The sequence below is a fragment of the Aotus nancymaae genome, unplaced genomic scaffold (genome assembly GCF_030222135.1).
Source record: "Aotus nancymaae isolate 86718 unplaced genomic scaffold, 86718_ANA_hifiasm-v0.15.2.pri h1tg000010l, whole genome shotgun sequence".
In the NCBI taxonomy this organism is placed as follows: domain Eukaryota; kingdom Metazoa; phylum Chordata; class Mammalia; order Primates; family Aotidae; genus Aotus; species Aotus nancymaae.
In genome coordinates this window covers 41,916,105-41,943,995 of record NW_026988421.1, presented here as the reverse complement: position 1 = coordinate 41,943,995, position 27,891 = coordinate 41,916,105, and the positions used below count along the sequence as shown (strand labels likewise).

Below are 27,891 nucleotides of genomic sequence, written 5' to 3'. Positions count from 1 at the left end.
ATCTTATTGAGGAGGCAACAGTTTAATTTACTCAAAAATTTCACAGCTAGTAAGTGGTGGAACTGAGTTGAGTCTGGACTCCTTGACAGTCTAACTTCAAATTTAAGATCCTGGGATGGACCTCAGAGATCTTCCTGGGAGGTAAATATATCTCACTTGTGGCACTATTCCTTATGTCCTCTACATGACAGATATTGCTAATTGTTGGCAGTTCTTTTTCTACTGAGTTTATACCAGCCTGGGAATCATTCTTAGTTTTTGCCCCAGGTGGTAAGCACTTACTGAATGATTCTCACTTGTGTTTAAACCTTGTTATCATTCACATGGGTTCAATTTGTTCATTTTACAGAATGATTTATGCTAAATGTTTTAGTAGAAACTGGCTAGATGTTCACCAAATCCACTTTTTCTTCTTCCTACATATATAGGTAGACTACATTTCCAACTTTCCTTCCAAATAAGTGTGGTAACATAACTGTGTCCTAACCAAAGAATGTGAGCACATCTGATGTACATGATTTCTAGGCCTATCCCTGAAAAACTCCTGTGGCTCTCCTCCATCCTCTTTCCATCCACAGACTGATGCCTATAAGCACACCGACTCTGTTAGTTACCTGATGAAATTGGCAGAGTCAAAAAATGGATGGAGCCTGGGTTCCTCAATAAAGCTTTGAAGAAAGCTACCTACCAATCACGAACACCTGTTTGGGCTTTATGCAAGCAAGAAATAAACCTCAGTCATGTTCAGGCCATTAAAGTTTTTGGGTGTGTTTACTACAAAAACTAGTATTACAAATACAGGGACTTTACAAAAGTACAACAGTAGCATGTTTCAGAATCAGAATCCAAATCTAGGTCTTGTAAGTCCAAATTCTTCCCACTATGCCACTATAACTGATAATTTAAAAAACTATCCAAGTTAATATGATAAATACGTTATTTTAACATAAATTGTCTCAAATGTTAACTCCATGAAGATGTCAGTTAATTGGCAACAAGGGTTCTGTTATCTCTAAAAAAATCTCAAGTATTTTCCAATTGATGCCTTCAGGATCAGGCCTCCCACTCCAATTATCTGGCCTAAGATTCCTGCCCAGGTATGAAGCATGAAAGGTGACATCGAGTCAGGGTTTATCAAATGTATACCTGGGAACCATTTCTGTGGGATGGTTTGATGCTGAATAAAATAACCCCATGGTCAAGTACATTTAGGAAATTCTAGATTAAAAGAAGTGAAAAGGTATCTTTTCAGTAGGAATATCTTGGAATAAGATAATACATCCTAAGATTCTCCAAAATAAATGTCTGCAGGATTTCACAAATTTATTTGATGATAGAGCCCTTTTTCAAAGAGCATCTCAAGGAAACAGTGTTCCACTGAACACATTTTGCAAAACACAAACAAGGATACTGGCGCATACTCATAACTATTGATACTTAAAGTTGGGTCTAGTACATTTTGGAATTTACTTCCTCTGCCTTAGGCAACTTTGGTTCTGGCTGTGGCTTTCTACACATACTACCTATTTCTGACTTCTAACAAATGATTATGCCTTGATTTTGGGCTACTTCTATATCCTCTAGCTCTATTCAAGACTTAACAACTGACTGTATTTTGTGGTCTCAACCATGCTAGACTTTGTTTATCTTGTTGCTTCTCTACCTTGACAGAACACAAACATTTCATTGGTTGTGTATGTATGCTGTAGTATTAATTTTTGATTCAATCAAATACCCCAAATAAAGCAAGAATGGGGGGTAGTGTTAGTGGCAATAAAGAAACATCTCTTGGGTGGGTGCAGTAGTTCATGCCTATAATCCCAGCTCTTTGGGAGGCCAAGGCAGTTGCATCATTTGAGGTCAGGGGGTTCAAGACCAGCCTAGGCAACATGGTGAAACTCCGTCTCTACTAAAAGTACAAAAAAAATTAGCCAGGCATGGTAGTGGGCACCTGTACTCTCAGCTATTTGGGAGCCTGAGGCAGGAGAATCACTTAAGCCCAGGAGGCAGAGGTTGCAGTGAGCTGAGATCTTGCCACAGCACTCCAGCCTGAGCTACACAGTGAGACTCTGTCTTAAAACAACAACAACAACAACAACCTCTTACTGCCCTAGTTAAGTATCAATATCAATAAAATACAGTGAAGTTACATTATATGGGCATTTGTAGTATGAATGAATTCAACTAGACCCACTTAGTATCCTGGCCCCAAGATAGTGAGAAAAAATAATTTAAATGCAAAGCAGTTAGATTTTATGTTATGAAATGCCATTCCTTGCATTTTTTCTTACTTAATTTAAAACTTTCATAATTTAGGATTAATTTTCTGTACAACTGACAAAGAAAAGCAGGTATTTCTTTGCTTGCAGAAGTGGCACCACCAAGGGCTGTAGCAAAAACATGATTTCCAATTTACATAGCCCACTACTTTCAATATTGTATCATTACTGATATAAAAAAATTTAAAAATTCTATTATTTCAAATGCTTCCAATCACAACAGAGTTTATTAATATTTTATGTTGTACTCTTTCAAATTTCCATAATTTTATAAATTATTACTGCACTATAATGTGCGTGCTTTTACCCACCATCCAACTCCATTTTTATAGCAGATTTATAGTATGTTAGGAGATACGACTTTGCTATTTCTTTCCTTTTTGTGTGCCTTTCATAGTAGAAAATATCACTGGGTCCTATAAATCCAAACCAATTTTTAATCTGACTTTACCAAAGAAACAGAAATCTACTGAATGTTAGGAAAATAGTTGTACTGAATTTACTGAAAAATGTTATGTCATTCTCTAAAATGTCATGTAGTTTTAAGAAACTTTGAAAGTAATTTTGAATGTATATGACTCTTTTTATGTGACAACTTTATAACTTTACCTCCCATGTAAGATGTGACTCTACCTGAAGATAATGGAGATGACTGATTGCCAATCCAGCATTTACTACTTTCTTCCTTCTTCCTAACAAAACCCTATTTTATTCAGGTAGCACTCCTCATAACTAAAGGAAAGATGACCCTAGTACCAGTTCTAGGAGTATATCTCAACTTGTGTAGGCTTAGCATGTTGCTCCTATCCTCTTTGCCAGTGCCTGGTTTTGGAGTACTCGAGTAATCCATTTCTGGTCTGTGATGCATGAGGAGAAGTCTATTAAAGGGCTTCTGGAAAGATTTCCTTGATTCTTAGAAAGGAACAGAGCCAGTGATAGTTCATTTTGCTTGTAAGCATGCTGCTAAGTTCAATGTGACTCCAACAGCTATTGCCATCTTGCTACCAGTCCTTTGAGGATGTCAACATTGAGAGTGGAAGAGAGCAGAGAAAGATAAAACCTAGGTCTTTGAAGATATTCCTAAGTTCCTGAATCAATGAACCCTGAAGTCTCTCCAATCTTCTTCATAGATAACATATTAGTCAGCTCAGGCTACCATAACAAAATACCATAGACTGGGTGGCTTAAACAACAGAAATTTCTCACAGTTCTGGAGGCTGGGATGTCCAAGATCAAGGTGCTGATCCATTTGGCTCTTAGTAGGGGCTATCTTCCTGGTTTGCAGTCAGCTGCCTTCTCACTATGTCCTCACATAGTGTGTGCAAGCCAGGACAGACAGAGAGAGAGCTTTCTCCCTTTTGCTCTTCTTCTAAGACCATCAACCCCACAGGGTTAGGATCCCACCTTTAGGAACTCATTTAATCAATTAAGATAATAATAAGATAAGGTAATGAAACCTCCTAAAAGCCCTATCTTCAAATACAACCATATTGGGATTAGGGCTTCAGCTTATGTCTATGGAGGAGACACAGTTCAGTCTATAGCAGATAATATAACAAATGTCTTTATGCTGTTAAACAAGTTAAAATTTTTTTTCTGTTATATACAACTGAATACATCCTGACAGATATCATATCTTATGATGCAATATACGAAGGATAATGTCTAATTCATGGCATATGACATGAGAAGATCAAAGGTTATTCTCCTTTTCTCAGAACAAAGCAGTTGTAGAGTTAAAAATGGTTAGTCCATTGCTGTTCTAAGGCATTTCATGAACTGCTGATTGTACATATATGTGGTATCATGTTAACATAAACAGTCCAGCCCTAAGGGAGTTTTAAGTTATAAAAGAAACATTTTTCTAAGATCATATGCTCTGATATAAAAACCATACTCCAGCCCAGTGCTATCATTATGAAGTTCTGGTGAGCCAAGAGACGTTAGTTGGTGATTTTATCAAGCCAGACTTCTAACTATTGGCTTGATGAAGCCATCATTGCCCCATAAAACACTCTAACAGATTGGAAGGGTAATTCAAGAGTTTAGTCATTTTACATCTTTACAGTTATTCCACAAAAAGCAGCATCTCAGGGATCACTGCAATTGTACAAATGAGAATACACTTTCACCTTTTTGCCTAAAAGGAATCAGTTATGTTTTTCTTAAAATTCAAATTTAATTTTTATAACTATCTTCAACAAAAAGGGTGTAGATTTCATCACATTCTAGTAAAGCTCTCATGAAACACTGTACCCGTTACACTGTATATAAAGTAAATTTACCATTTTCCCCCAGATGAAATGTAAATAAATAAACATAACATTATGTGAAAATGAAAGATTTCATAACATAGTAAAATTCTCCTTTTATTTCTAGCCAAGGGAGTGGAAGAACAGCACTTAACAACAACAAAAAATACCAAAACCAAACAAACCCAAACAACAAACAAACCCAAACTAAACAAATAAAAACCAACTTCACCAAGAAACAAATGAGAGATATATTTGCATATAGATGCATCCATACTAAAGCAATATAACTTGGGATTTTTTGAAATCTTAAACTTTCTGATACCATTTTCATGAATTCAGTAATATAAACCATGTGGTGAGTGATATTCTGAAAAACTTTCCTGGTTTTACTGTGTATTTTATTACTGGCCAAATGTGACATTAAATTTTTATCCCCTGTGGCTTGGAGTTAAATGCTTGCTCTGTTCAGAATGGCAACACTCAATTAAACAGCATTTTTCATGATCTACACCCACCATTGTTACTGTATTTAAGGGAAATAATGGGGGTACTGACCTATATTGCGCTTCTTATTATCAATGGAGATGAAGCGTATGCAGGGATTACTGGTGATGTACAGACCAGCCCAAGGGACATCAATCTTCGTGCCAGCTTCATAAAAGAGGCCCAGAGCATAGCGAGCGGAGTAGCTCACAGCCTCCAGTTGCTGCCTTTGGCATTCACTAATTACTGTGGAAGAAAAAATAAAAGGCATCAAACTTGAAAATATCATCTTTCCTTTTAGTACATCAAATATAAAACTCCTTTAAACCAGTTCCAACTACTTCCACCAACTCCATCTCACTTACAATGAATTTTGGAATAGCACCTTTTTGGAATAGCACTCTAATTTCTTTTTGGAATAATTACTAACTTTGACACAATTGTTTTCATCAAGCCGAAGGTCCATACTCTTTGGATTGGCATTCAAGGTTCTGAAAATCTGGCTCCAAATTGCTTTTTTAGTCGGGTATCCTAGTCCTTGGACTGTCTGGCCACATTATAGATTCCGCATACTGACCACTTACTAGAAGTCAGGGTATTATATACTTGATATAAGCCATTTCACTCTATCATAACAGTTTTAAAAGGTAGAGTATTATTTTCATGTTACAGATGAGGAGGCTGATGACCTCTGCTATGACCTCTTAAACTGTTCCATGGACACAAGGGGGGAATAACACATACAAGGGTCTGTTGGGGATGAGATGATCTGTGCAGCCAACCACCATGGCACATGATTACCTTTAACAAACCTGAGCATTCTGCACATGTACACCTGAACTTAAAAGTTGAAGAACACAAACAAAAACTGCTACACACACACACACACACACACACACACACACACACACACACACACACTGTTCCATGTCATAGAGTGGTTTGTTTGCCTCTCATCTTTCTGCCAGTGGATTATAATAGCTCCTTAATTAGAAGGACCACACTCGTCTTTGTTTATAGGTCCCTACCCTACTCATTACAAGCACACCAAAGATGAAACTTTAAAGGGATAGAAAGGCAAACAAAGACATGCAAAATAAGTTTTTGCAAAGAAGAAGTTTTGCAACTTCTTCACAAAAGAAGTTGAAATGTAGGAGGTAAATAATGGGAAAAGCCTGGAAAAGGAATTGAGCAGGTTTAGGATCAAATCCTGACTCTCTATTTACCAGATACGTGACACTGGTCAAGCTACTTAATTGCTCTGATTATGATTCTCTTGTCTATACTGGCAATAATAGTACAGAATGCATTAGTCTGTTGTGAAGATTATGTGAAATAATGCATAGCACAGTGCTTGGCATATAATAAGTGTTCATTAAATAGTGACTGTTTCTACTATAGATAGAAAAAATATTTAGGAAAATGGGACAATGTTCTATCCTGAGGTAGGGAAAGAAGACATTTCTTCTACTTTTTACTTTCTATCTCCAATCCCCCTATCTTTAAGGTCTCAGGGAGCTGCTTGTTTATGTATGCACAACATTAATAGTTTAGGTTTCAGAGAAGGTCACAGGTCTGTGCTGCCTTAGGAAGGCTCATTCAGACATGGACCATATGGGAAATTATCATTTAATTTGGGTAAAAATATTCTAATCTACAATAGTAGGGATAAGCAAACCTCAATGATGAGAAGCAACTTTAGTTAAACCTTACAGAAGTGGCATTAAGAGGTAGACAGAGGCAGGAAAGGTATTCAATAAATTATTTAAGCACAGTAATAATCCTATACATTATGTCAGCTACAAAACATTTTTAGAACCATGACCTCATTTAGTCTTCACAAAAGCCATCCTCATTTTGCATCCCCAGGAAGGTGAGATTCAGATAGGTTAACTAACCTGCCTTAGGTTACACAACTTCCAAGTTGTGTGGTCAAGATGAAGCCAGAGCTCCCACGTTGGAGTTACACATATATTCTTATTACTCCTATACTCTTCTCTGCTTATCTGGAAGTCTGAGTTTCAGAATAAACTTTGGCATTATTTTCTCCTATGACATTAATGGCTATTTTGTATTCATAAGTAAAAGCCATCTTTCCCTTTAACTATAATTTTCTGCCTTATTAAAAGCTGAAACTACCTGATGAACGAATGATCTGACATTGGCCTCATTGCACTCAATAAATTTGGGACTTCATTTTTAAATTTAATCTGCTTTTAAAGTTATGGCTTGATGCTATACTTACCGTTTTTTAAGAGGGAGGAGGAGAAACATACTAATGCTAGCAGCTGAGCAATCACTGTTTCCCACTTTTTGAATTAAAAACAAACCAACCAAACAAAACTGTAGTTAGCTACTTAGTAACTGAAGGAGCCCAAAACTTTTATATATATATATATATATATATATATATATATATATATATATTTATTTATTTATTTATTTTTTTGAGATGGAGTTTCGCTCATTACCCAGGCTGGAGTGCAATGGCGCGATCTCGGCTCACTGCAACCTCCGCCTCCTGGGTTCAGGCAATTCTCCTGCCTCAGCCTCCTGAGTAGCTGGGATTACAGGCACGCACCACCGTGCCCAGCTAATTTTATGTATTTTTAGTAGAGACGGGGTTTCACCATGTTGACCAGGATGGTCTCGATCTCTTGACCTCGTGATCCACCCGCCTCGGCCTCCCAAAGTGCTGGGATTACATTATATATATATTTTTAACCAAAACTGAAGGGTCAATAGGTTGACAACCAAATTGGACCTCTCCCCAACCCCCCACTTTTGCTAGCTTTTAGATAAACTGCCAAGTGGTAAATCCCACTGGGTAGTCCTTTGAAAAGGTAATGGATATCTATATAGAAACAGCAATTAACCTTATACACCCTTGTTTACTCCAGGGTCTCTACAATTCATTCTGAGAACAGGGAGGTGAGACTTTTGACTGAAACAATCTCAATTTCTGGACAGTCACTGACAAAAACTTTGTCTTTGGAGTCTTAAAAGTTTTTAATTGTTGCAATGCAGGCAGGATCTAAAAACATGATCTTACTTTGTTTAAAAAAATTTCTAGTGAAAAAATGCTAAAGAAACCAGCCCTAGGTCCCACATATTTTGGCAAGCAAAACAATAGATTCTTGCTTATCATGTTTTCAAAGAGGACAAATGACCACAAATCACAGCTTCTATAAAAAGGCCTAACTCCAATATAATAAATCTTTACCTGGCTGTCATCCTCATTTAATTCTCAATCAACAGGATTATATAATCCAGTAGAATTATATAACCCACAAACACACACATACACATATGTGAGATATATTAAATAACATATATCTCACATAAATAAAAAGCATTTTATGACTATCTATGATATGAGTAAAATGGCTAAAAATTGTAGTGAACAGAGTAGTTCACATGCATACTTTCATTAATGAGGAAAAGTGTTCTTATTTCATTCTTCTTGTACCTTTGTCTTTGTATGCATGAGTGGGTTTGTGGGAGGTGAAGAGCAGAGTGAGAAAAAGAGAGAGAAGAGAAAGGTGAGAGAGAGGAACAGAAGACCTGGCTGTATTTCTGAATAAACACTGAGTAAGTAATTTCATTTTTTCTTTTTTCACATAATTTTATTCTTTTTGTTTCCAAACCTATAAAAGACGGCTAATACATATTCTGCCTATTTTCTACATTTTTTGATGACAATCAAATCCATCCATCCATTACTTTATGCCACGCACTTTTCCAGATGTTAGGGCTGCAAAACAGAAGGATAAAGTCCCTGCTCTCATGTAGCCTACATACTAGTGGCAGAGAGGCCATTATAAATAAATAATCAAGTAAATGGTATGTCAGTTGGTGATAAGAGCTATAAGGAAAAATAAAGCAAGTAAAGGGATAAGTAACAGGTTTGAGTGAGGCTATTTTATACAGACTGTCAGGGACATGCGTCCCCTCTGAGGATTTTACTTGAATTGACATGGGAAGCTACTACTTGTTATGAGCCAAGGACAGACATGGCCTGCCTTCTGTCTTAAAATTCTCATTCTGACTACTGTGAAGATACCAGGGTACAAGAGTGAAACTGGGGCAAACAGCTATTGCAGAAGTATTACATTAGAGAGAACAGTAGAGAAAGACAGAAGTGGCTGCAGTTTGGATGAAATATATAGGGGTGTGTGTGTGTGTGTGTGTGTGTGAATATGTGTATACACTCTTAAATAAAAATTATGAGAGGCTATTGATTTGGGCTGAGATCTTGCACTAGGTCCCAACAGACCAACCTAAACTGGAGTAACTCATGCTAATGTTCCTGATCACCAAACCAAAATCTAAGCTATTTACTTGCAAGATCTGACCTAGGAGATTAGGGGAGAGATGACAGCCAAACCCCCAAAAAGGTCAGTTTTCTGAAAAGAACAGGAAATCCACAGCAACCAATCAAAAGGGCCCAGTCAACTGAGCTGAGCTGGCATAGTAATCAAGTCCCTTCTGCTTTAATCCATACAAGGAGAGTAACCTTTAGTAAGCTGACATTAACCAATTTACTTTTTACACTAGATGTTTCCTTGTTCCAGCTCAAGTTGCCTTACAAAAACCAACTTTTCTGCCATGGCCAGTGGAGCTCTTGTCTATTTTATAGACTGGATGCTGCCTGGTTCATGAATTGTTAACACAAGTCAATTAACTCTAAAACTTCATTTGTTGAAATGTTGTTTTTGACAATATGCACATACACATATATAGGCACACACATATATGTATATATAAATATATAATATGTATAATGTAAATTTTAATAGAGGTTAAACAGAGAGAAAATTATGCCTTGATGAATTTTCATAAAGTGAACACACCCATATAACCAGCAGCCAGATCAAGAAACAGGGCATTACCAGAACCCCAGAAGCTACCTTCTGCTCCTTTTTCTAGGCACTCCCTTCTTGCTGCAGGTAATCAGTCATCCTAAATTCGAACATCATAGATTACTTTAGCTGTTTTTGAACTTTACATAAACAATGATATGATATATATATTCTTTGTGTCTGGCTTCTTTCACTAAATATTACGTTTGTTATATAAATGTTGTTAGACGTAGTTAATTAGTTATCATTGTGGATTGTATTGCTTGTATGTATATACTACAAGTTATTTATCCATTTCACTGTTGATGAACATTGAGATTGTTTGTAGATTTTGGTGATATCTAATGTGAAGAACATATGTACATGATTCTCTAGTACTGGAATTCTGGAATCATGGAGCTCACATAATTCAGCTTTAATAAATACTGCCAAATGGTTTTCTAAAGTGATTGTGCCAGTTTATACTTCCACCAGATATGTATAGTTGCTCCACATTATTGCCATCATTGGCTACTATCTGTCTTTTTAATCTGGGGTATAGAGATACAATGACATTGTGATTTTAATTTGTATTCCATAATGATTAACATTTGAAAACTCTTCTATGTTTGTCATTCATATATTCGTTTGTCATTGCCTGTTCAAATCTTTGACCATTTTTCTTTTGGGTGGTCTGCCTTTTTCTTAATGCCATTGTGAAAACTTCCTTCTCCTGAGTAGCCTGCCTTATTACCCTCTTAATAGTATGATTTGATAAATAGTTTTAATTTTAATATAGCCCAACTTATTTTTTTTCATTTATAGTTAACACTTCTGTGTCCTGTTTAGAAGTTTTTGCTAATAGCCTACTTCAAGATCATAAAGATTTTTCTTAGGTTTTTTTTTTTTTCCTGAAAGCTTTATTAGTTTACATTTCATGAGGTTTTGTTTATATTTTGAAGTAATAGGTAGCCAGGAATCCTACTGGGCTTAAAAGTTGGTGTGAGGGATAGAGACCAAATATATGGAATGCTACTTCCTCTCATCCATCCTAATTAAATAAACAATAGCTTTATTATCCTATTATTTTAAAAATCACAATATAAAGATAAGACACTAGATTATAGGCAACTTGAGGCAAAGACTGTGCTTCCTGAGCTTTTTATGTCTGGGTCCCAGGACAGTGACTAGTGCAACAATGGTATTCAATAAATATTAATGAATATATCCTCATTTCAGAAAATTTGGCAAGTAGGTAAGTATAAAAAGAGGGAAAAGGTAAAAATATCACCATATTTTCATTATTCAGATAAACAAGTAACATTTTGATATTTTTCCTTTAGTATTATTATTTTTCTCTAAACATGGTTGTGATCCCATTGTACATATAATTTTGCATACTGAATTTCTGCTTACCATATGACCAAAAACCCTCATTGTAAATATAATTTTTAATGCTGCTATATTTGATAAAATGGATGTTGTATAATTTGCTTTATCATTTCATTAATGTTGAACATTTGTTTCCTTTTTTCTATTATAATTAACACTATCATGCACATCTTTGTGCAGATTTTTAATCTATGTTTCTAATTATTTCCTTAAGATAGAAATTGAAAGTGGAATTACTGTTAAATTGATTTTCAGAAACACTATGCCAATTTTTAATTTATACTAACAGTATGTAAAAGACCCATTTCACTGTCTTCCTTGCTTATGGTAGGTGATTTTTGTTATTTGCTAGAAAAAATTAATCTCATTTTGGTTCTAATATAATATGCCTAAATATTCTTCATATGACTAAAAGCCCATATATATTTTCTCTTTTGGAAACAATCTGTTCATGTTATTTTGCTAATTGGTCTATTAGAGTATTTGTGTTATTAAATTGATTTCTATGAATGGGTGATATAGGGATTCTCAATTTATTTTGTGCTATAAAATTTTTCCTATGTGTTTACTTTTTAGCATTGGATATATTATAATATTTACATAGATAATCAGTTTCTTTCCTCCCTCCTCATACCCTTCTATCTTTAAACAGAGACAAGAAGTCTATTTGTGCTGCTTTTTCTTGTTCTCCCATGTTCACTCCCTGCCCTTCTCTACTTTAATCTGTGCCCAGGAAGACTGACCCCTTTATGGGCTGAATTCCCTTGAGTTCTGGTTTCTGGAAGGTTTTGGTTAATTGGTGACATAGGCAGGGGATTCTAGAGTAGGAGACAGAGGCTGGAATATTGATTCTTCCTGTGACTTCCTGCTTTGCCAGGTGTTGGCAATGCTGAGCTCCTTTACAGTTAATGCTCCTTTCAGGTGGCTCTTCTCCCCTGGTTCCAACTCTCACGGGGCTTTGGTAACCTTTTCTTCCCTCACCCATTTAGGCCTAGGAATAGCATGGCTTCCTGCTGTTACTAGTTCTTATGTGCCACAACATCCCTGGCTGGCTGCCGTAACCCTGCCCACTATTTTGTAAATACCCCTTCCTTAAATTCTTTTTTTGGGTACAGAGTCTCACTCTGTCGCCCAGGCTGCAGTGCAGCAGCACAATCTTGGCTCACTGCAACCTGTACCTCCTAGCTTCAAGCTATTCTCGTGTCTCATCCTCCTGCGTAACTGGGATTACAGGCATATGCCACCACACCTGGCTAATTGTGTGTGTGTGTGCGCGCGCGCGTGTGTGTGCGCGCGCCCGTGTGTGTGTGTGTATTTTTAGTAGAGATGGGGTTTCAACATACTGGCCAGGCTGATTTTGAACTCCTGACCTTAAGTGATCCACCCACCTCGGCCTCCCATAGAGCTGGGATTACAGGCGTGAGCCACTGTGCCAGGCCCCTTAAATTCTTTACATAAAACCCTTTCACATATACCATCTATTTCTTGCTGGGACCCTGACTGAAACAATATTTAACTATATTTTCTTCTAGCTTCTTCTAGGAAAGCACTCTGAAGCCAAGTAGAAACATTATGCTCTTAGGCAGCGGTAGAGATCAACCTTTTAAAACCAAATCCTTGGGCCCAGGAGTATGGTAAGAATATTTTGCAATTTATGACGGTCTGTTTTTCCATAAGTAAATAAGTTACTGCTTTCAGATGCATTTATCTTCACATAATACTGACTTTGGGGGCATGATTATGAATATTTTAATGTTAATAGTAAAATAAATACTTTTTAGCATATCATGGTATTTATTACCAATATTATAATTATTGGTAAATGCTGCTCACGTTGACACTTGGTGCTCAAAGCCTTTAACCTCCTGCCAGAAGTTTTGTTGTTTACAGCTAATTATAGAAGATTGCTATTTTCCTGATTTACCACCATATATTCAGTATTTTAGCTTAGGGACAGCTGAAGTTAGGAAGCCAATTTATATTATAACTAAGTTCTGATTAAGGAAAACCACTATTGATCTAGTCATTACTTTTATATTTTTATGTTGAATTCTGAGAATGTCAAGAAATGTTGTGCACCAATTCAACTCCTTACATTAGACCATCTAGCTTTGGGGGTACACAAGGACAGTAGCATCTTAGCTAGAATAGCTGCTTCCTCTTTACTCAAAGTGGCTGTAGAAAGTGCTGAAAGTCCCATTTTCCATAAACAGTTCTCCTAGCAGGCCAGGAGAGTTCGAAATTTTACCACCCATGAGTCATTCCTTTCCTATAAAAGCACAGAATCAGTCTCATTTCACTTCACTTGGAATAAATTGAATGTTAACTTGGACTCTATAGGTATAGAAGTCATTAAGCCTGGAAGCACAGTTTTAGAAATAGTCTTGGCAAGCAATAAATCTAGAGTTTATTGGTGACAGACTTCAGCAGTTATATCTATGTGGGATTCCCTGGGGAAATATTTCTTTCATCCTGAGAAGCATCTCTGGAGTCAGAAAAATTTGGGTTTGAATTCTGTTTCTGACATTTATCTGTGTGACATTGGTTGAGCTACTTAATTCCTCTAAGGATCTGTTTTCTTGTAAAATAAGAATAATAATTCTGCCTCCTTAAAGATTATTTAAAAAAAATTAAACAAGATAATAGTAAGTTTTTAACACAATATCTAGCACATGATAAGTGTATTGCAAAAACCCAACACGACCATACTTGATTTAAAGAGCCTTCAGGGGTGTCTATGTGTATATCACACTTTAGCAATGTTTTTAAAAAGCCTTTGGAAGTGGCATCCTAATATTCAAGCATATCAGAACAATACTAAATCAAAGACATGTCTTTGGCTAGTGAAGGGCACGGATACACTTCACTTTTCAGAGTAGAAAATAAAAACAAAACAAAACAAAACTTACTGAGTATTAAGAATGCCAAAAGTATTTCAGGCAATAATTTTTGAAAAATTAACATACACTGTGGAATTCTTTAGTTATCTTTCTACTTTAAAAGGTTGAATGTTCAAAGATTTGTTTCTGGAAATAAATGAGAACCAAATTTTGGATCATTACTCCAGCACTATATTTCTTAATCCTATCCCACAATTGTATAAAAATAAAAGGTACCAAAGAAGTGGCTTTCTCTGTATTGTCTTCTGCTCACTTGAGATTATTTTTTGATAAATATTTAGGATTAAGCTGTTTTTACACTCATGTGTTTATGGAGAATGATAATCATTACCTGAATACAAATCATGAGTTGAATATGCTAACAGGTAAATTCTGTCCAGCTGCCATGTACATGGTTTATTTTGGAAGTCAGAAGGAAAGCACTGGTGTTTTAGGACAATAAAGTTCGTATCTAGCAAGAGAAAGTTATCTTAATGCTTCTCAAATATTGTGGGGCCCTAACAATCAATGCATTAAGTGGCATTTAAAAGGAAAGAAAAGAACATAAAGACAGCTGAAGTTTCTAAAATTGATAAGTTTCTAAAGAAACGAACATAAAGACAGCTGAAGTTTCTTAATTGATAATGATTTTCATTTTGTTCCCATAGGATAAAAATAAACAAGGCATTTTTTTTAGGAGCAAGTTCTTTAGCTTCCATGATTAAACAGGTGATCCTGCCATACTGGAGGTAGATGTCATGCCAAAAGGCCTCTGCAGTATTGTAAGGGCTCAAACTGTTAGTGTGTTACTAGTATTTGTGATTAATCAGGTCCCCTCCTCTCTCCCCCTGGCAATCAGGGAGCACTTTCTAATCCCTGCTGATTCCCCATCTCTTTAATCATAAAGAACAATCTGTCAAGGAAAAAAAGAGTTTTTCTCTCTGGTCCCTGCTTTACTGCCTTTTGCCACTCTGTCCCAGCAGCCATTGTAAAAGAGTATTTAGCTATGTAGATGTGACTGCAGCTGGTTTTTCATAAAATCTTATGACTTTCTCCCAATCACATGAAGTCTGCTGCTTTACAAACTACCCACTCTTCTCCATCCAGAAGTCCTGTGAAACCAAAATGACATTCAATTGTTTCTATAGCAACATGTTCTAAGCATGGGATTAGAAAAAAATGAACATTTTTAAATGCAGAAACTGTTTTCTGAAAGCACGAAAGATTAGTTAACTTAAGCAACATTTATTGTAAGCCTACTATGCATTCAGCACTGTGCTAATCACTATAAAATATCTCTCAGCCACTTAGCAGGGTATAGGATTAATTTTGGTCTGAGATGTAAAATAATTTCACTCTAGTTAAAATCAATTTTATCCTTAGAAACCTTCTCTTTGGATTTCAAAATCTAAATGTATTTGGCTATCTTGTTTTATTTTCAGAAGACATACAGTAAGTCTGCAAACCACAATAATATGGTTAGAAAATGCTTGCCTTACTTCAATGCATTCTAAACTTTTTAGACTATTATGCCATCATTCTTTTTGTTGGAAAAAGTGCTGAGTTTCAGATGGGCAAGAACATGAAAATAAAACTTGTGTGTGCTATTATACAAAATGTCACAGAATATCATACATATTTTACAGCCAGTCTTCTCAGCCTATCCATCTAATTACTTTATGGCCATGCCATTCATGAGCAATATAGTCATTCTAAAATCCATAACAATAAAAACTTTATTACATGTCACCTCATATTTTTATACAGATATATATTTTTACATTTATGACTAGAGATACTTTATACCAAGGCAATAACTTGGAGAATTAATATTCTAATTAAAAGCTTTCATAGTTTTAGAAATCAGAAAGCACTATTTCCAAGAACCTGAAATTGAAACAAAAGATCAGAATCTGGTGGTATAAGCTCTAGGACACTCGAAAATATGTTCACCTTGCACTTTGCAGATCCACTAGCTTCTTTTCTGTTTTCATAATAACAACTTTCCATAAGGCTTAGGTAAAGCCAAAGCAAATAAACTAAACTTTGGAATAAAAACTGTAAAGAGCCATCAGCCTTCATCTTGTGGAAACCTACAGCATTTTATTTATTTTAAAATTATACTTTCATAACAAAAATCTCAATTTGATGAAAAGCACAATTATTTTCATTTTCATATCAGCCTAGCATTTCTTTGTGAATTATTTTTGATCTTCATATCAGCCTACCATTTCTTTGCAATGTTTTTAAAGTTTCTTTTATTAATGTATTGGTCTTCACATTAGGTAAAATATTGCTTATTTTCCTTAGTTATCTTTGTTTCCATATTATTACTATATCTGTTTTGTTTCATAATATGAAAATAAATGATCGAAACAGGTTTAAGTCATTTTCCCCATTTCCCACCTGAGATTTACATCACTGCAAATGCTGAACCTGAAAGATTTGATAATAGAGGTTACCTTTAACTGAACACTTGCATTTCTGACCCTCAGCAAAAGACTGTGTGTATATGCATAATTAAGTGCATAGTAATATAAAGTGATGTACATATTTTATGTCACTGAGCTTCAGTTTGCCCCATCTGTTAAGTAGAGGTATGATCTACCTTAAAGGGCTGATATGAATATTAGAAAATCAGAAAATTTCTTTTTTTTTTTTTTTTTTTTTTTTTTGAGATGGAGTTTCGCTCTTGTTACCCAGGCTGGAGTGCAATGGCGCGATCTCGGCTCACCGCAAACTCTACCTCCTGGGTTCAGGCAATTCTCCTGCCTCAGCCTCCTGAGTAGCTGGGATTACAGGCACATGCCACCGTGCCCAGCTATTTTTTTGTATTTTTAGTAGAGACGGGGTTTCACCATGTTGACCAGGATGGTCTCGATCTCTTGACCTCGTGATCCACCCGCCTCGGCCTCCCAAAGTGCTGGGATTACAGGCTTGAGCCACCGTGCCCGGCCAGAAAATTTCTATATTAATATAAAGCTGGCACAAAATAGGGGCAAAAAATAATAACAATAATTATTGTTGCAGGCAAATAGCTCAATAAAATGGCCTTAACTAGTGTAAGAAGATACAATTGTTAAAAGGAGATTCAGCTGTGAGCTCAAAAGAGCAAGAAACTGAAAAAGATTTCCTAGCTCATCTCTGGAAAGATAAGAAATTTCATAGCCTTAAGATGTTTGCTTCTGACCTATAACTTCAGTTAAATACCAGGTTATCCAAAAGTTCTTATTAACCAGGTATCTGTTTTTTGTCAGGTATCTGTTATTAATTAGGGTTAGTATATAATTTAATGCAATTAACCAAAGCACCTCTTATGCCTAGAACATAGTAGATAGTTTACTTCTTTCTTATCACTTTTTCAAGACTCATGATTTTCCCATTTTTAGAGTCAGAAACATAAATTCCTCCTTTCGCTTTCCTGCCCTAACACACCCACCTCACACACCTGTTTACTCTTTGCTTGCAGGTAAATGTGTACATCTGCTAGGGTGTGACCTCCATGATGAGATGACATATGGGATGTCATTCCATTATTTAAAGAGCAAATTCCAAAGATCAAACTTTTCTCCCTACACTTGTGAGTGATACATGGGTCTTCTCAGGGACATTAAAATGGAGCTAGTGTCATTGATTACATGGACATTTAGAATACAATTATTGAGTTACCTGCTGAAATATTTTCAGACATATCTGGTTTCACCATAGGTTATGAATATCCCATGCAGACTATTTTTCCAAGCTTCTATGCAACTCACCATGGCACCTAACCCCAGCTCAGGCAGCAAGCAAATTATTCTGGCTTGATGTCCATCTGATGATTTACTCTTGCCACCTCCTACTCCCCACTATAACTGCAAATCACCTCCTCCCCACCTGCTCTTGTCCTTACCCAAAGTTTTCACAGTTAACAGCTCACTACTCAGCCAGTTTCCTTTTTAAAGTACATATATCCTTTTAAAATTTCCAGTTTTCTTACTCTCTTTCTTCCTTTTCCATTTTTGTCCTATGTCACAAGATCTCTTCTTAGCTCACAAAATTATCTTTTCTTCCTTTTCTCTTTTATTCCATCTATGAACAAGACAACTTCTACCACAACAACAGAACAGAACCAACCCCTAGCTTCAAAGAGAACAGAAAAAGACCCCAAATAATTTTAAAATGGCTTTAATACTTAGAGTTTCAGGAACAAGAAAAACCACATTCTTTTAAAATGAAATTAGATATCATAAAGGACTATGAACTAATAAGAGTTCCCTGAAGTCCCCTTCAGAATCTCACAAAAGACTCCATCTACTTCATCATCTGGCTTTTTGTTAATAACCAATGTTCAATATAAATAGAAATATTGCTTTGTTTCAATTGTATTGTTCTTTTATTTGTGCAAATGGTAGTATTTCTATTTTATCAATGACAAACTTTTCAGGCAGGCCTGACATGGCAGATTAAAACATTATTTCTATGGGAATACACATTCCTAATTTGAAACAATCAGATTACCAACAGAGAGTTAATAAACTGAGAGTTGCCTGCAGTGAGAACTGATTGACACTCTGGTTTCTAGTTTAGAAACAATTTCACTGTGTGAGTTTTTCCTTTTGCACAAAGATTTAGGATGGTGCAATAGGGTAAGGAAAAATGGTGTCCCTTCACTCTCCTAGGTTCTTTGGCTACACTACAAATTAAATTGGCATAAAACAGATTAACAGGAGAAAACCATATTTAATAACATATGTATGCACTGGAGTTCCACAAAAAATGAGATTGGAAGAAGAGTCAGATGATTGAAGTTTACACAGCACCCTGAGCTACAGAAACCAATAGAGGCTTCACACTTCTAGGGGATGGTGGCAACAAAATTTATGGGAGGGTAAGGAGAGAAAATGTATGGTGAATAAAGGTTGTCTTGTTATGCAGATATAAGGTCTCTCAGGTAATACAAGTTATGTTGGAGCAGCCCTCAGAAAAATAGATGTTAGTCTGTTGAGTCATGGTGTCCACTAGCAATCTCCTCTGCTGTGATAGAAGTTAATCTTCCTTAGTTGAAAGGATTCCCAGGGAGGGGATTCCTGACAACTTAGTTCCTTTCGGAGGCTGTTTGTAGGAAGACAAGGGGAGCTCAGAGGAAGCCTCTGCCTGCATCCACTGTTCCCCAAGTGTCCTCAGTTCAAGGTAATAAGCATACCAATGTGTCATATTTTGGGGTGGCATTTCCTGAATCCCTTCAGTGAAAAAGGGAGAAAATCAGAATAGGCACCTAATAGAAAAATTTACCTCTATTTCAAATAATGCATACTGGGAAACTGAATTGAATGATGAAGCAAATAAAGTATTTCTTTTATGCAATATAGATGAGTCAATGTCGCTTTGAGAAATTTAACTTTTGAATTTGCTAACTTGGTGTTTGTATTTCATTAGCAATTGCAAATGAATAATCTACTATTCTCTTGCAAGTGTCAAAAAGATAATGTTGTGGGGAAAGCAGCTCCAACTATTACTCAGGCATGGCTAGAAAAAGCTTGCACTTTTCATTGTCTTTTTCTAGTCACGGAATCCCCTGGTTTTATTTCTGTGGTGGCAGGTATACCAAAATCAGAGTGAGATTATACTTGCAAAACAGTATATATAGCAACCTGCTTGTGTGAAATATATGCAAATCTTCCCCTCCATACCATGTAGTTAACTCTACAATTAACAATATGTAAATATTGTGAGTAAAATAAATCAATATAAAATCATACATTCACATTCTCGATATTTAAAAAATATCAAAATGATTTTGGCAAAAAATATAAAACATTTTCTTTTTGGAAAAGAAAATCTGTTTTAATAGTCTTTTTAAAAATACTACTATATAAACTATGCACTTGAAATACTAAAAACAGAGTAACACCTTTAACTTCATAAGAAATATCAAACCATTTATTATTAATTATTCATTAAACTTAGTGAATTATTTTACATGGGAAAATTCTTTTTGAAATAATATTTGTATGGCTTCCTAAAATCAGACAAGGTTAGCTACACTTGAGCATCTTACTTTTTTTTTTTTTTTTGGATTGTAGAAATTTATCAAAATTGGAGGCATTGTTTAATCTTCTTGTGCCATGAGACTCCATATCAGGCTGTCTACAAAGTCCACCGGGAGGCAGAGGATCATTTGAGCCCAGGAGTTTGAGGCTGTAGTGAGTCTTAAAGGGCCACCGCACTCCAGCCTGGGTGACACCTGTACAGATTTGTAGCCTAGGAGCAATCCACTATACTATATAGCCTAGGTGTGTAGTAGATTATACTAGCTACACTTGTGTAAGTACACTCTATGATATTCACATAAAGCAAAAATCACCTAAAAAACATTTCTCAGAACATATTCCCATTTTTTATGTTATACTGAACATAAATTTAATTGCATTTTTTCCCTATAGCTTACAGTTATCTTCTATTGGGAGTCCAATGAATATGTTCAGAAGATTAGAAGAAAATAATAGTAAGGATGTGTGTGTGTATGTGTGTGTAGATGTGTGTGCATGCATGTCACTCACACACACACACACACACACACACACACACGGGGATGTGGAGAATGCACCTTATCTTGTATTTGAGCTTTTCAAAAAATACTTCTGAATTAAATGCAAGAAAGTAAAATGCTCTGCAGTTTAGCCCTTGAAAGGGTCTTTTGTCACTCACCTCCCACCAGGGCTATCAATCCAGTACAAGCTCTGTAACTCCCTGGAACAAAGCTCCCAGGGGGAGGGCTGGGTTGTTACTTTGCTGTCTTGCAACTCTTACCCTTTCCCTGATCCCATATCTCCTCACTGGGTGGGTCCCCCCAGTCTGGGTCTTCTGCCACTCCCCACCAGGGCTATCAAGCCAGTAAAAGCTCTGCAACTCCCTGGGACAAAGCTCCAAGTAGGAGGGGTGGGTTGTTATCTTTGGTGTCTTGCAGCCCTTACCCTTGCTGTTTCTAGGCTGTGGAGAGCCCACAGGGACCAGGGGCTAGTCCAGACCTGCGGCATAGAGAACAACTTCATGCAAAAGCGGCTAGACTATCTTCTACACAGATCCCAGTTTTCACATCTCCTCACTGGACAGGGCTGCCTGACCTGGGACTTCAGTACTACTACCCTGCCCTTGCCTGACCACTTCAGTAGAGGCAGCCAAGAAGTTAGAAGAACATCCATATGCAGAGATGAGAAAGAAAGAACCAACGCAAGGACTCTGGTAACTCAAATGCCCAGAATGTCTTATGTCCTCCAAATGATTGTGCTAGTTCTTTAACAAGGGTTCTTTGTTGTTGTTGTTGTTGTTGTTATTTATTTATTTATTTATTATACTTTAAGTTCTGGGGTACACATGCAGAACGTGCAGGTTTGTTACATAGTTATACAGGTGCCTTGGTGGTTTGCTGTATCCATCCCCTCATCATCTACACTAGGTATTTCTCCTAATGTTATTCCTCCCCAATCCCCCCACCCCCTGACAGGCCCAAGTGTGTAATGTTCCCCTCCCTGTCCATGTGTTCTCATTGTTCAACACCCACTTATGAGTGAGAACATGTGCTGTTTGGTTTTCTGTTCTTCTATCAGTTTGCTGAGAATGATGGTTTCCGGCTTCATCCATGTCACTGTAAAGGACATGAACTCATCCTTTTTATGGCTGCAAATTATTCTATGGTGTATATGTGACACATTTTCCTTATCCAGTCTATCTTTGATGAGCATTTGGGTTAGTTCCAAGTCTTTGCTATTGTAAACAATGCTGCAATAAACATGTGTGCATGTGTCTTTAAAACAGAATGACTTATAATCCTTTGGGTATGCCAGTAATGGGATTGCTGGGTCAAATGGAATTTCTATTTCTAGATCCTTGAAGAATCCCATACTATCTTCCACAATGGTTGAACTAATTTACACTCCCACTAACAGTGTAAAAGCGTTCCTATTTCTCCACATCCTCTCTAGCATCTTGTCTCCTGAAGTTTTAATGGTCACCATTCTAACTGGTGTGAGATGGTATCTCATTGTGGTTTTGACTTGCATTTCTCTATTGACCAGTGATGATGAGCTTTTCTTCATATGTTTGTTGGCTGCATAAATGTCTTGTTTTGAAGAGTGTTTGTTCGTATCTTCACCCACTTTTTGATTTTTTTTTTTTTATTGTAAATTTGTTTAAGTTCTTTGTAGATTCTGGTTATTAGCCCTTTGTCAGATGGGTAGCTTGCAAAAATTTTTTCCCATTCTGTTGGTTGCTGGTTCACTCTTATGATAGTTTCTTTTTTGTGCAGAAGCTCTTAAGTTTAATTGTATCCCATTTGTTTATTTTGGCTTTTGTTGCCATTGCTTTTGGTGTTTTAGTTATGAAGTGCTTGCCTATGCCTATGTCCTGAATGGTATTGCCTAGGTTTTCTTCTAGGGTTTTTATGGTGTTAAGTCTTACATTTAAATATTTAATCCATCTGGAGTTAATTTTTGTATAAGGTAGAAGGAAGGGATCCAGTTTAAGCTTCCTGCATATGGCTAGCCAGTTTTCCCAACATCATTTATTAAATAGGGAATCCTTTCCCCATTGCTTGTTTTTGTCAGGTTTGTCAAAGATTAGATGGTTGTAGATATGTGGCATTACTTCTGAGGCTTCTGTTCTGTTCCATTGGTCTATATCTCTGTTTTGGTACCAGTGACATGATGTTTTGATTACTGTAGCCTTGTAGTATAGTTTGAAGTTAGGCAGAAGAAGGCCTCCAGCTTTTTTTTTTTTTTTTTTTTTTTTGGCTTAGGATTGTCTTGGCTATGCGGGGTCTTTTTGGTTCCATATGAAGTTTAAGGTGGTTTTTTCCAATTCTTTGAAGAAAGTCAATATGGCTTGATGGGGACAACATTGAATATATAAATTACTTAGGGCAGTATGGCCATTTTCACGATATTGATTCTTCCTAATCATGAACATGGAATGTTTTTCCATCTGTTTGTGTCCTCTCATTTCCTTGATCAGTGGTTTGTAGTTCTCCTTGAAGAGGTCCTTCACATCCTTTGTTAATTGTATTCCTAGGTATTTTGTTCTCTTTGTAGCAATTGTGAATGGGAGTTCACTCATGATTTGGCTCTCTGTCTTTTATTGCTGTACAGGAATGCTTGTGATTTTTACACATTGGTTTTGTATCCTGAGACTTTGCTGAAGTTGCTTATCAGTTTAAGGAGATTTGCAGCTGTGATGATGGGGTCTTCTAAATATAAAATCATGTCATCTACAAAGAGAGACAATTTGACTTCCTTTTTTCCTAATTGAATATCCTTCATTTCTTTTTCTTGCCTGATTGCCCTGGCCAGAACTTCCAATACTATGTTGAATAGGAGTGGTGAGAGAGGGCATCCTTGTCTTGTGCCAGTTTTCAAAGGGAATGCTTCCAGTTTTGGTCCATTCAGTATGATGTTGGCTGTGGGTCTGTTATAGACAGTATTTATTATTTTGAGATATGTTCCATCGATACCTAGTTTATTGAGAGATTTTAGCATAAAGGGCTGTTGAATTTTGTCAAAGGCCTTCTCTGCATCTATTGAGATAATCATGTGGTTTTTGTCTTTGGTTTTGTTTATGTGATGGATTACGTTTACAGATTTGTGTATGTTGAACCAGCCTTGCATCCCAGGGATGAAGCTGACTTGATTGTGGTGGATAAGCTTTGTGATTTGCTGAGGATTTTCAAATCAATGTTCATCATGGATATTGGCCTGAAATTTTGTTTTTTAGTTGTGTCTCTACCAGGTTTTGGTATCAGGATGATGTTGGCCTCATAAAATGAGTTAGGGAGGATTTCCTCTTTTTGTTCTTATCTTTCTTTTTGTCACTCCTCTGGCAGTTTCTCCCAATGAATGAATGAACTTGGAAAGAATTATCAGTCTTATGTGTGATGATGTGTTTCTAGCTATTTAATTTGCCTTTCCTGATAACTAATTTGCCAGACAGATTTTCCAAAAAGGGTTGCAACAATATCCCCCATCCCTGATTCTCTGCTTAAATATGACCTTGACATCCTTTCTATCAAGAGGTAGGGTCTATATCCCCTTCCCTTGAATCTAAGAGAGTCTGTGGTTAAGGCAGAACTGCCATTCAGTGACTTTTGAGCTAAGTTATAAAAGATAGTACAACTTATGCTTCGTTCTGACTCAATCTTGGAACCCCCATCAGGTGGCAAAGAACCTCAGGACATTCCAAAGGCTTCATAGGTTTCTGGTAGACAGCTCCAGCCTATATTAGCATCGACCAACAGACTTGTGAATGAAGATGTCTCCTGAAGGTATCAGCCCCCACCTGTCTAGTCACCTCCCAGCTTTTGAGTCTTTCCAGCTGAGACTTCAGACACCATGACACAGAGACAACATCCATATTGTAACCTGTCCAAATTTCTGACCCACAGAATTCCTGACATAATATAATGATTATTTTATGTCACTAAAGTTTGGGGTGGCTTGTCACATTGCAATGGAAAACTGCAACAGCGAAGGAGGTTATCTTTTCATGTTTATTAATCATTTGCATTTCTTCTGTATATTGTCTATTCATAAATTCTGCCTGTTTGACTTTTGGGTTATTTGTCTTGCTCATATTTTCTGCATATTAATCCTACTTTTGTTACATATATTGCAAATACATTCAACCAGTTGCCTGCTAGATGATACAGAAGTTTGAGTTTTATGTATTCATTCATTCTTTTCATTTTTTAGTTTTGGGGTTTTGCATATTTTTTAGAAAAAGGCTTTCCCATTTGAAGATTATAAAAATATTCTGTACTTTCATCCAGCACTTTTAACCTTTTCTTATTGATCATAAGATCAATTTCTTACTCTTACTTGAATTTATTATTTTACACAGTATGACAGTAAAAATCTAACTCTTTTTAGATGGATAGTCCATTGTCTCTGTACCATTTATTTAAGTCATCCATTCTTTTTCCATTGATTTTAAATGCCCCCTTTATCAACTAAATTCTTAAATAAATATATGTCTGTTTCAAGAATATCCTCACCCATTAAACTGGTTGATCATTACTACAAAAGTGCCATTTTATTTTAATTTATATAGCTTTTTGATATGTTCTGATATCTGGTAGAACAAATAGTCTGGTTTAATGTTTCCTCCCCCAGAAATATCTTGGCAGATTTTAAGAATTTCATCTTTCACATAAATTGCAGAATAAACTTGCCAAGTGGCTTGAGAAAAATGCTTTGACTTAATAAATTAATGTGTAGCAAACTGACATATTTATTATATCTTCTTGTACATTAATATGGTATATTTACCCATATAGCCATGTCATTTTGTAGGTCCTTTAGTAAAGTTTTAAAAGTTTTCTTCATCTACTCATGTACAATTAGTTTAGTTTTATTCCTAGGTAGTCTGTTGTTTTTGTTATGCTTATGGATAGTTTTTAAAAAATATAATATTTTCAAATTGGCCATTGCTGAAATACAGTAAAACTATTCAATTGTGTACATATTTGTATGTGTATTTATATCTATACATATCAAAATATATTTTTTGTTTTATATTCACCTTTTAAAAATGTATTTTATTAGTGGTAATAGGCTTTCAGTTGATTCTCCTTGAATTTTCCCTCTAATTGTAGATGACCATCCCTTTGAATTATAGATTATACTAGCTTTCTGTGATTAAAAAAAATTAAGATACATCAAACAGAGCCAGTTTTAAAGTGCAAACTATATATCACCTAAAAGTTTCTAAATTTTAGAAAAATTTTTATTAATGTTTTCTTAAATCTACTTTATACTTAGTTACCTAGAACAGGGGTTGGCAAAATACCATCCATGGGCCAAATCTGACCCCCTTCTGATATTTTTATATCTCCCCAGCTGATATAATGGTCTTTAAATTTTTAAGTGATTGAAAAATGCCAAAATAATATTTTTGACACATATAAATTAAATGAAATTCAAATTTCAGTATCCATAAATAAAGTTTTCTTGGAACCAGCCATGCTCACTTCTATTATGTATTATCTACTTTCCTACTACAATGGTAGAGTAGAGTAGTTGTGACATAGACAGTATATGTTGCTTTTATTGATTTGCAGTGCTGCCGGGTACACTACAAATCATACTGACATAGTTATAATTTGATTGTATTTCACATGCGATGTTGTACTGTGACATCTTATTTTTTTTTAAATTGCCTTTAATACCTATTATATCAAAACAGGAAAAGAAAAGTGGACTTCAAATGACATGTACAGTGGCGTGTAGATGACTGTTATCAAATTAGATGGCAAAGCATTGTGTTTATTGTGCATGACATTTTATGCTAAAAATAATGCAATATATATCAGCATTTCTAGATTAAACACTCATCAGATTATTCCCAACTCACTGGTAACCAATAGTCATAGAAATAAAAAATTGAATATAGCATCACAGTATAATTTTTTCACACAAATAAAAAGTGTAAATAACAGTGCATCAAAAATAATTTTCTGAGTGGCTCATTTGTTTCCCAAGCAAGAAAAGCTATTTACTGAGGATGAATAAATTAAATTGTGTTTGATTACAGCAGTTGAATAAATTATCCAGACAGAGTAAACTTATTTAAGACTATTTGCTTTTTGGTGAGGACAGTTGCTTGAATAGTTGAGAATACTGAAAACAATGTCAACTGTTGATTAAAAGACAAGGCAAATAATTTTGAGTGGTTCTTCTTGCATCTTGATGAGTTGACAGATGTAGCTGATACTAAGTTATAATTTATTTAAGGAGTCAATTCTGAGTCTAAAGTGATTAAAGAATTAGCCTCAATGAATAGTCTGCATTGTAAAACTACAGGTGATAACATTTCCAAAAAAACTGAGAGAACGCAAATTTTGTACAACCTGAAGGGGAATATGCTAAGATGTGTCTCAATAGATGGGTGGTAAAAATATTTATTTTTAAGCAGAAAAAAGGCTTACTTGTACAAATTCATATAGCTTTTAAAAATGCAAGACATCTTAAACCTATAGTGACTCATTATATTATTCATCATCAGGTGCTTTTTAAAAAATATTTAAATATATCATGTGTAATTGAAACAGTAGTGCCAATGGTGATATTCATTTACTTTTGTGGACTTAATATCATTAGTCCTGTAAATTTTTGTTAGAACAGAATCTGAATATTCTACTTCTCTATCACATAGCAGAAAAAATTACTAAATAGTAATAACTTTCATTATGATTTGTTTGAGCTCGGGGCCAAGATTGAAACTTTTATGAATGAGGTGTACCACCATCACCTACTATAATTAAATACTGAATAGTTTTGGAAATGAGCTTTCCAACATACTGTTAATGCTTCTTTAAAAAGCAACCTAAAATTATTAGGCAAAACAGCACTTAAAAGTGAAATTTATACTGTGGTAAAGTCATTTCAGTGACAACTAATGTTGTTTGAATCACATGTAATGTCAAGCTGCTTTCACATTTCTTGTGCCGTCGAAAGTTAAAACAAGAAGCAAGACCTCCATTTCCACACAAATGTGTAGCAGATATATTTTCTGAGTTCAACTACAATTCCAGCAGTGGAGTTTTTTGGACTTTGATGCAAGTGCAAATGAAATTTCCTTATTTCAAAATCCATTTAACTGTGCAATTGAGGAACTTCCACCTACTCTTCAACTGGAAGTAATTAATATAATGACATGCTAAAAGGCAAATACCAAGAAAAGAATCTAATAGAATTCTTCAAGTGTCTTCTAAGTAATGATTGTGCTAAATTAA

The 27,891-nt window shown here is 35.7% G+C and overlaps 1 protein-coding gene and 1 long non-coding RNA gene across 15 annotated transcripts in view; one reads left to right on the top strand and one right to left on the bottom strand.

Moving 5' to 3' along the window:
* RNLS (renalase, FAD dependent amine oxidase) overlaps window positions 1-27,891 on the bottom strand; it is a 398,113-nt gene that overhangs the window by 178,197 nt on the left and 192,025 nt on the right. For all 12 annotated transcript variants that reach the window (XR_010341781.1, XR_010341784.1, XR_010341783.1 and 9 more), the window contains exon 5: window positions 5,090-5,263. Coding sequence is in view for 6 of the 12 variants with exons in the window: in XM_064374129.1 (XP_064230199.1) it covers window positions 5,090-5,263 (174 nt within the window). In the remaining 6 variants the exon portion in view is untranslated. The remainder of the gene's footprint in view (window positions 1-5,089; window positions 5,264-27,891) is intronic.
* Window positions 58-27,071, top strand: LOC105718905 (uncharacterized). 3 transcript variants are annotated; one of them, XR_010341789.1, is made up of 4 exons: window positions 58-141; window positions 12,783-12,884; window positions 21,101-21,353; window positions 24,315-27,071. It is a non-coding gene; the product is annotated as an uncharacterized LOC105718905 (long non-coding RNA). The 3 variants fall into 3 exon arrangements; XR_010341787.1 differs by lacking the exon at window positions 58-141 and adding an exon at window positions 7,499-8,608; XR_010341788.1 differs by lacking the exons at window positions 58-141; window positions 21,101-21,353; window positions 24,315-27,071 and adding exons at window positions 7,499-8,608; window positions 18,791-19,348.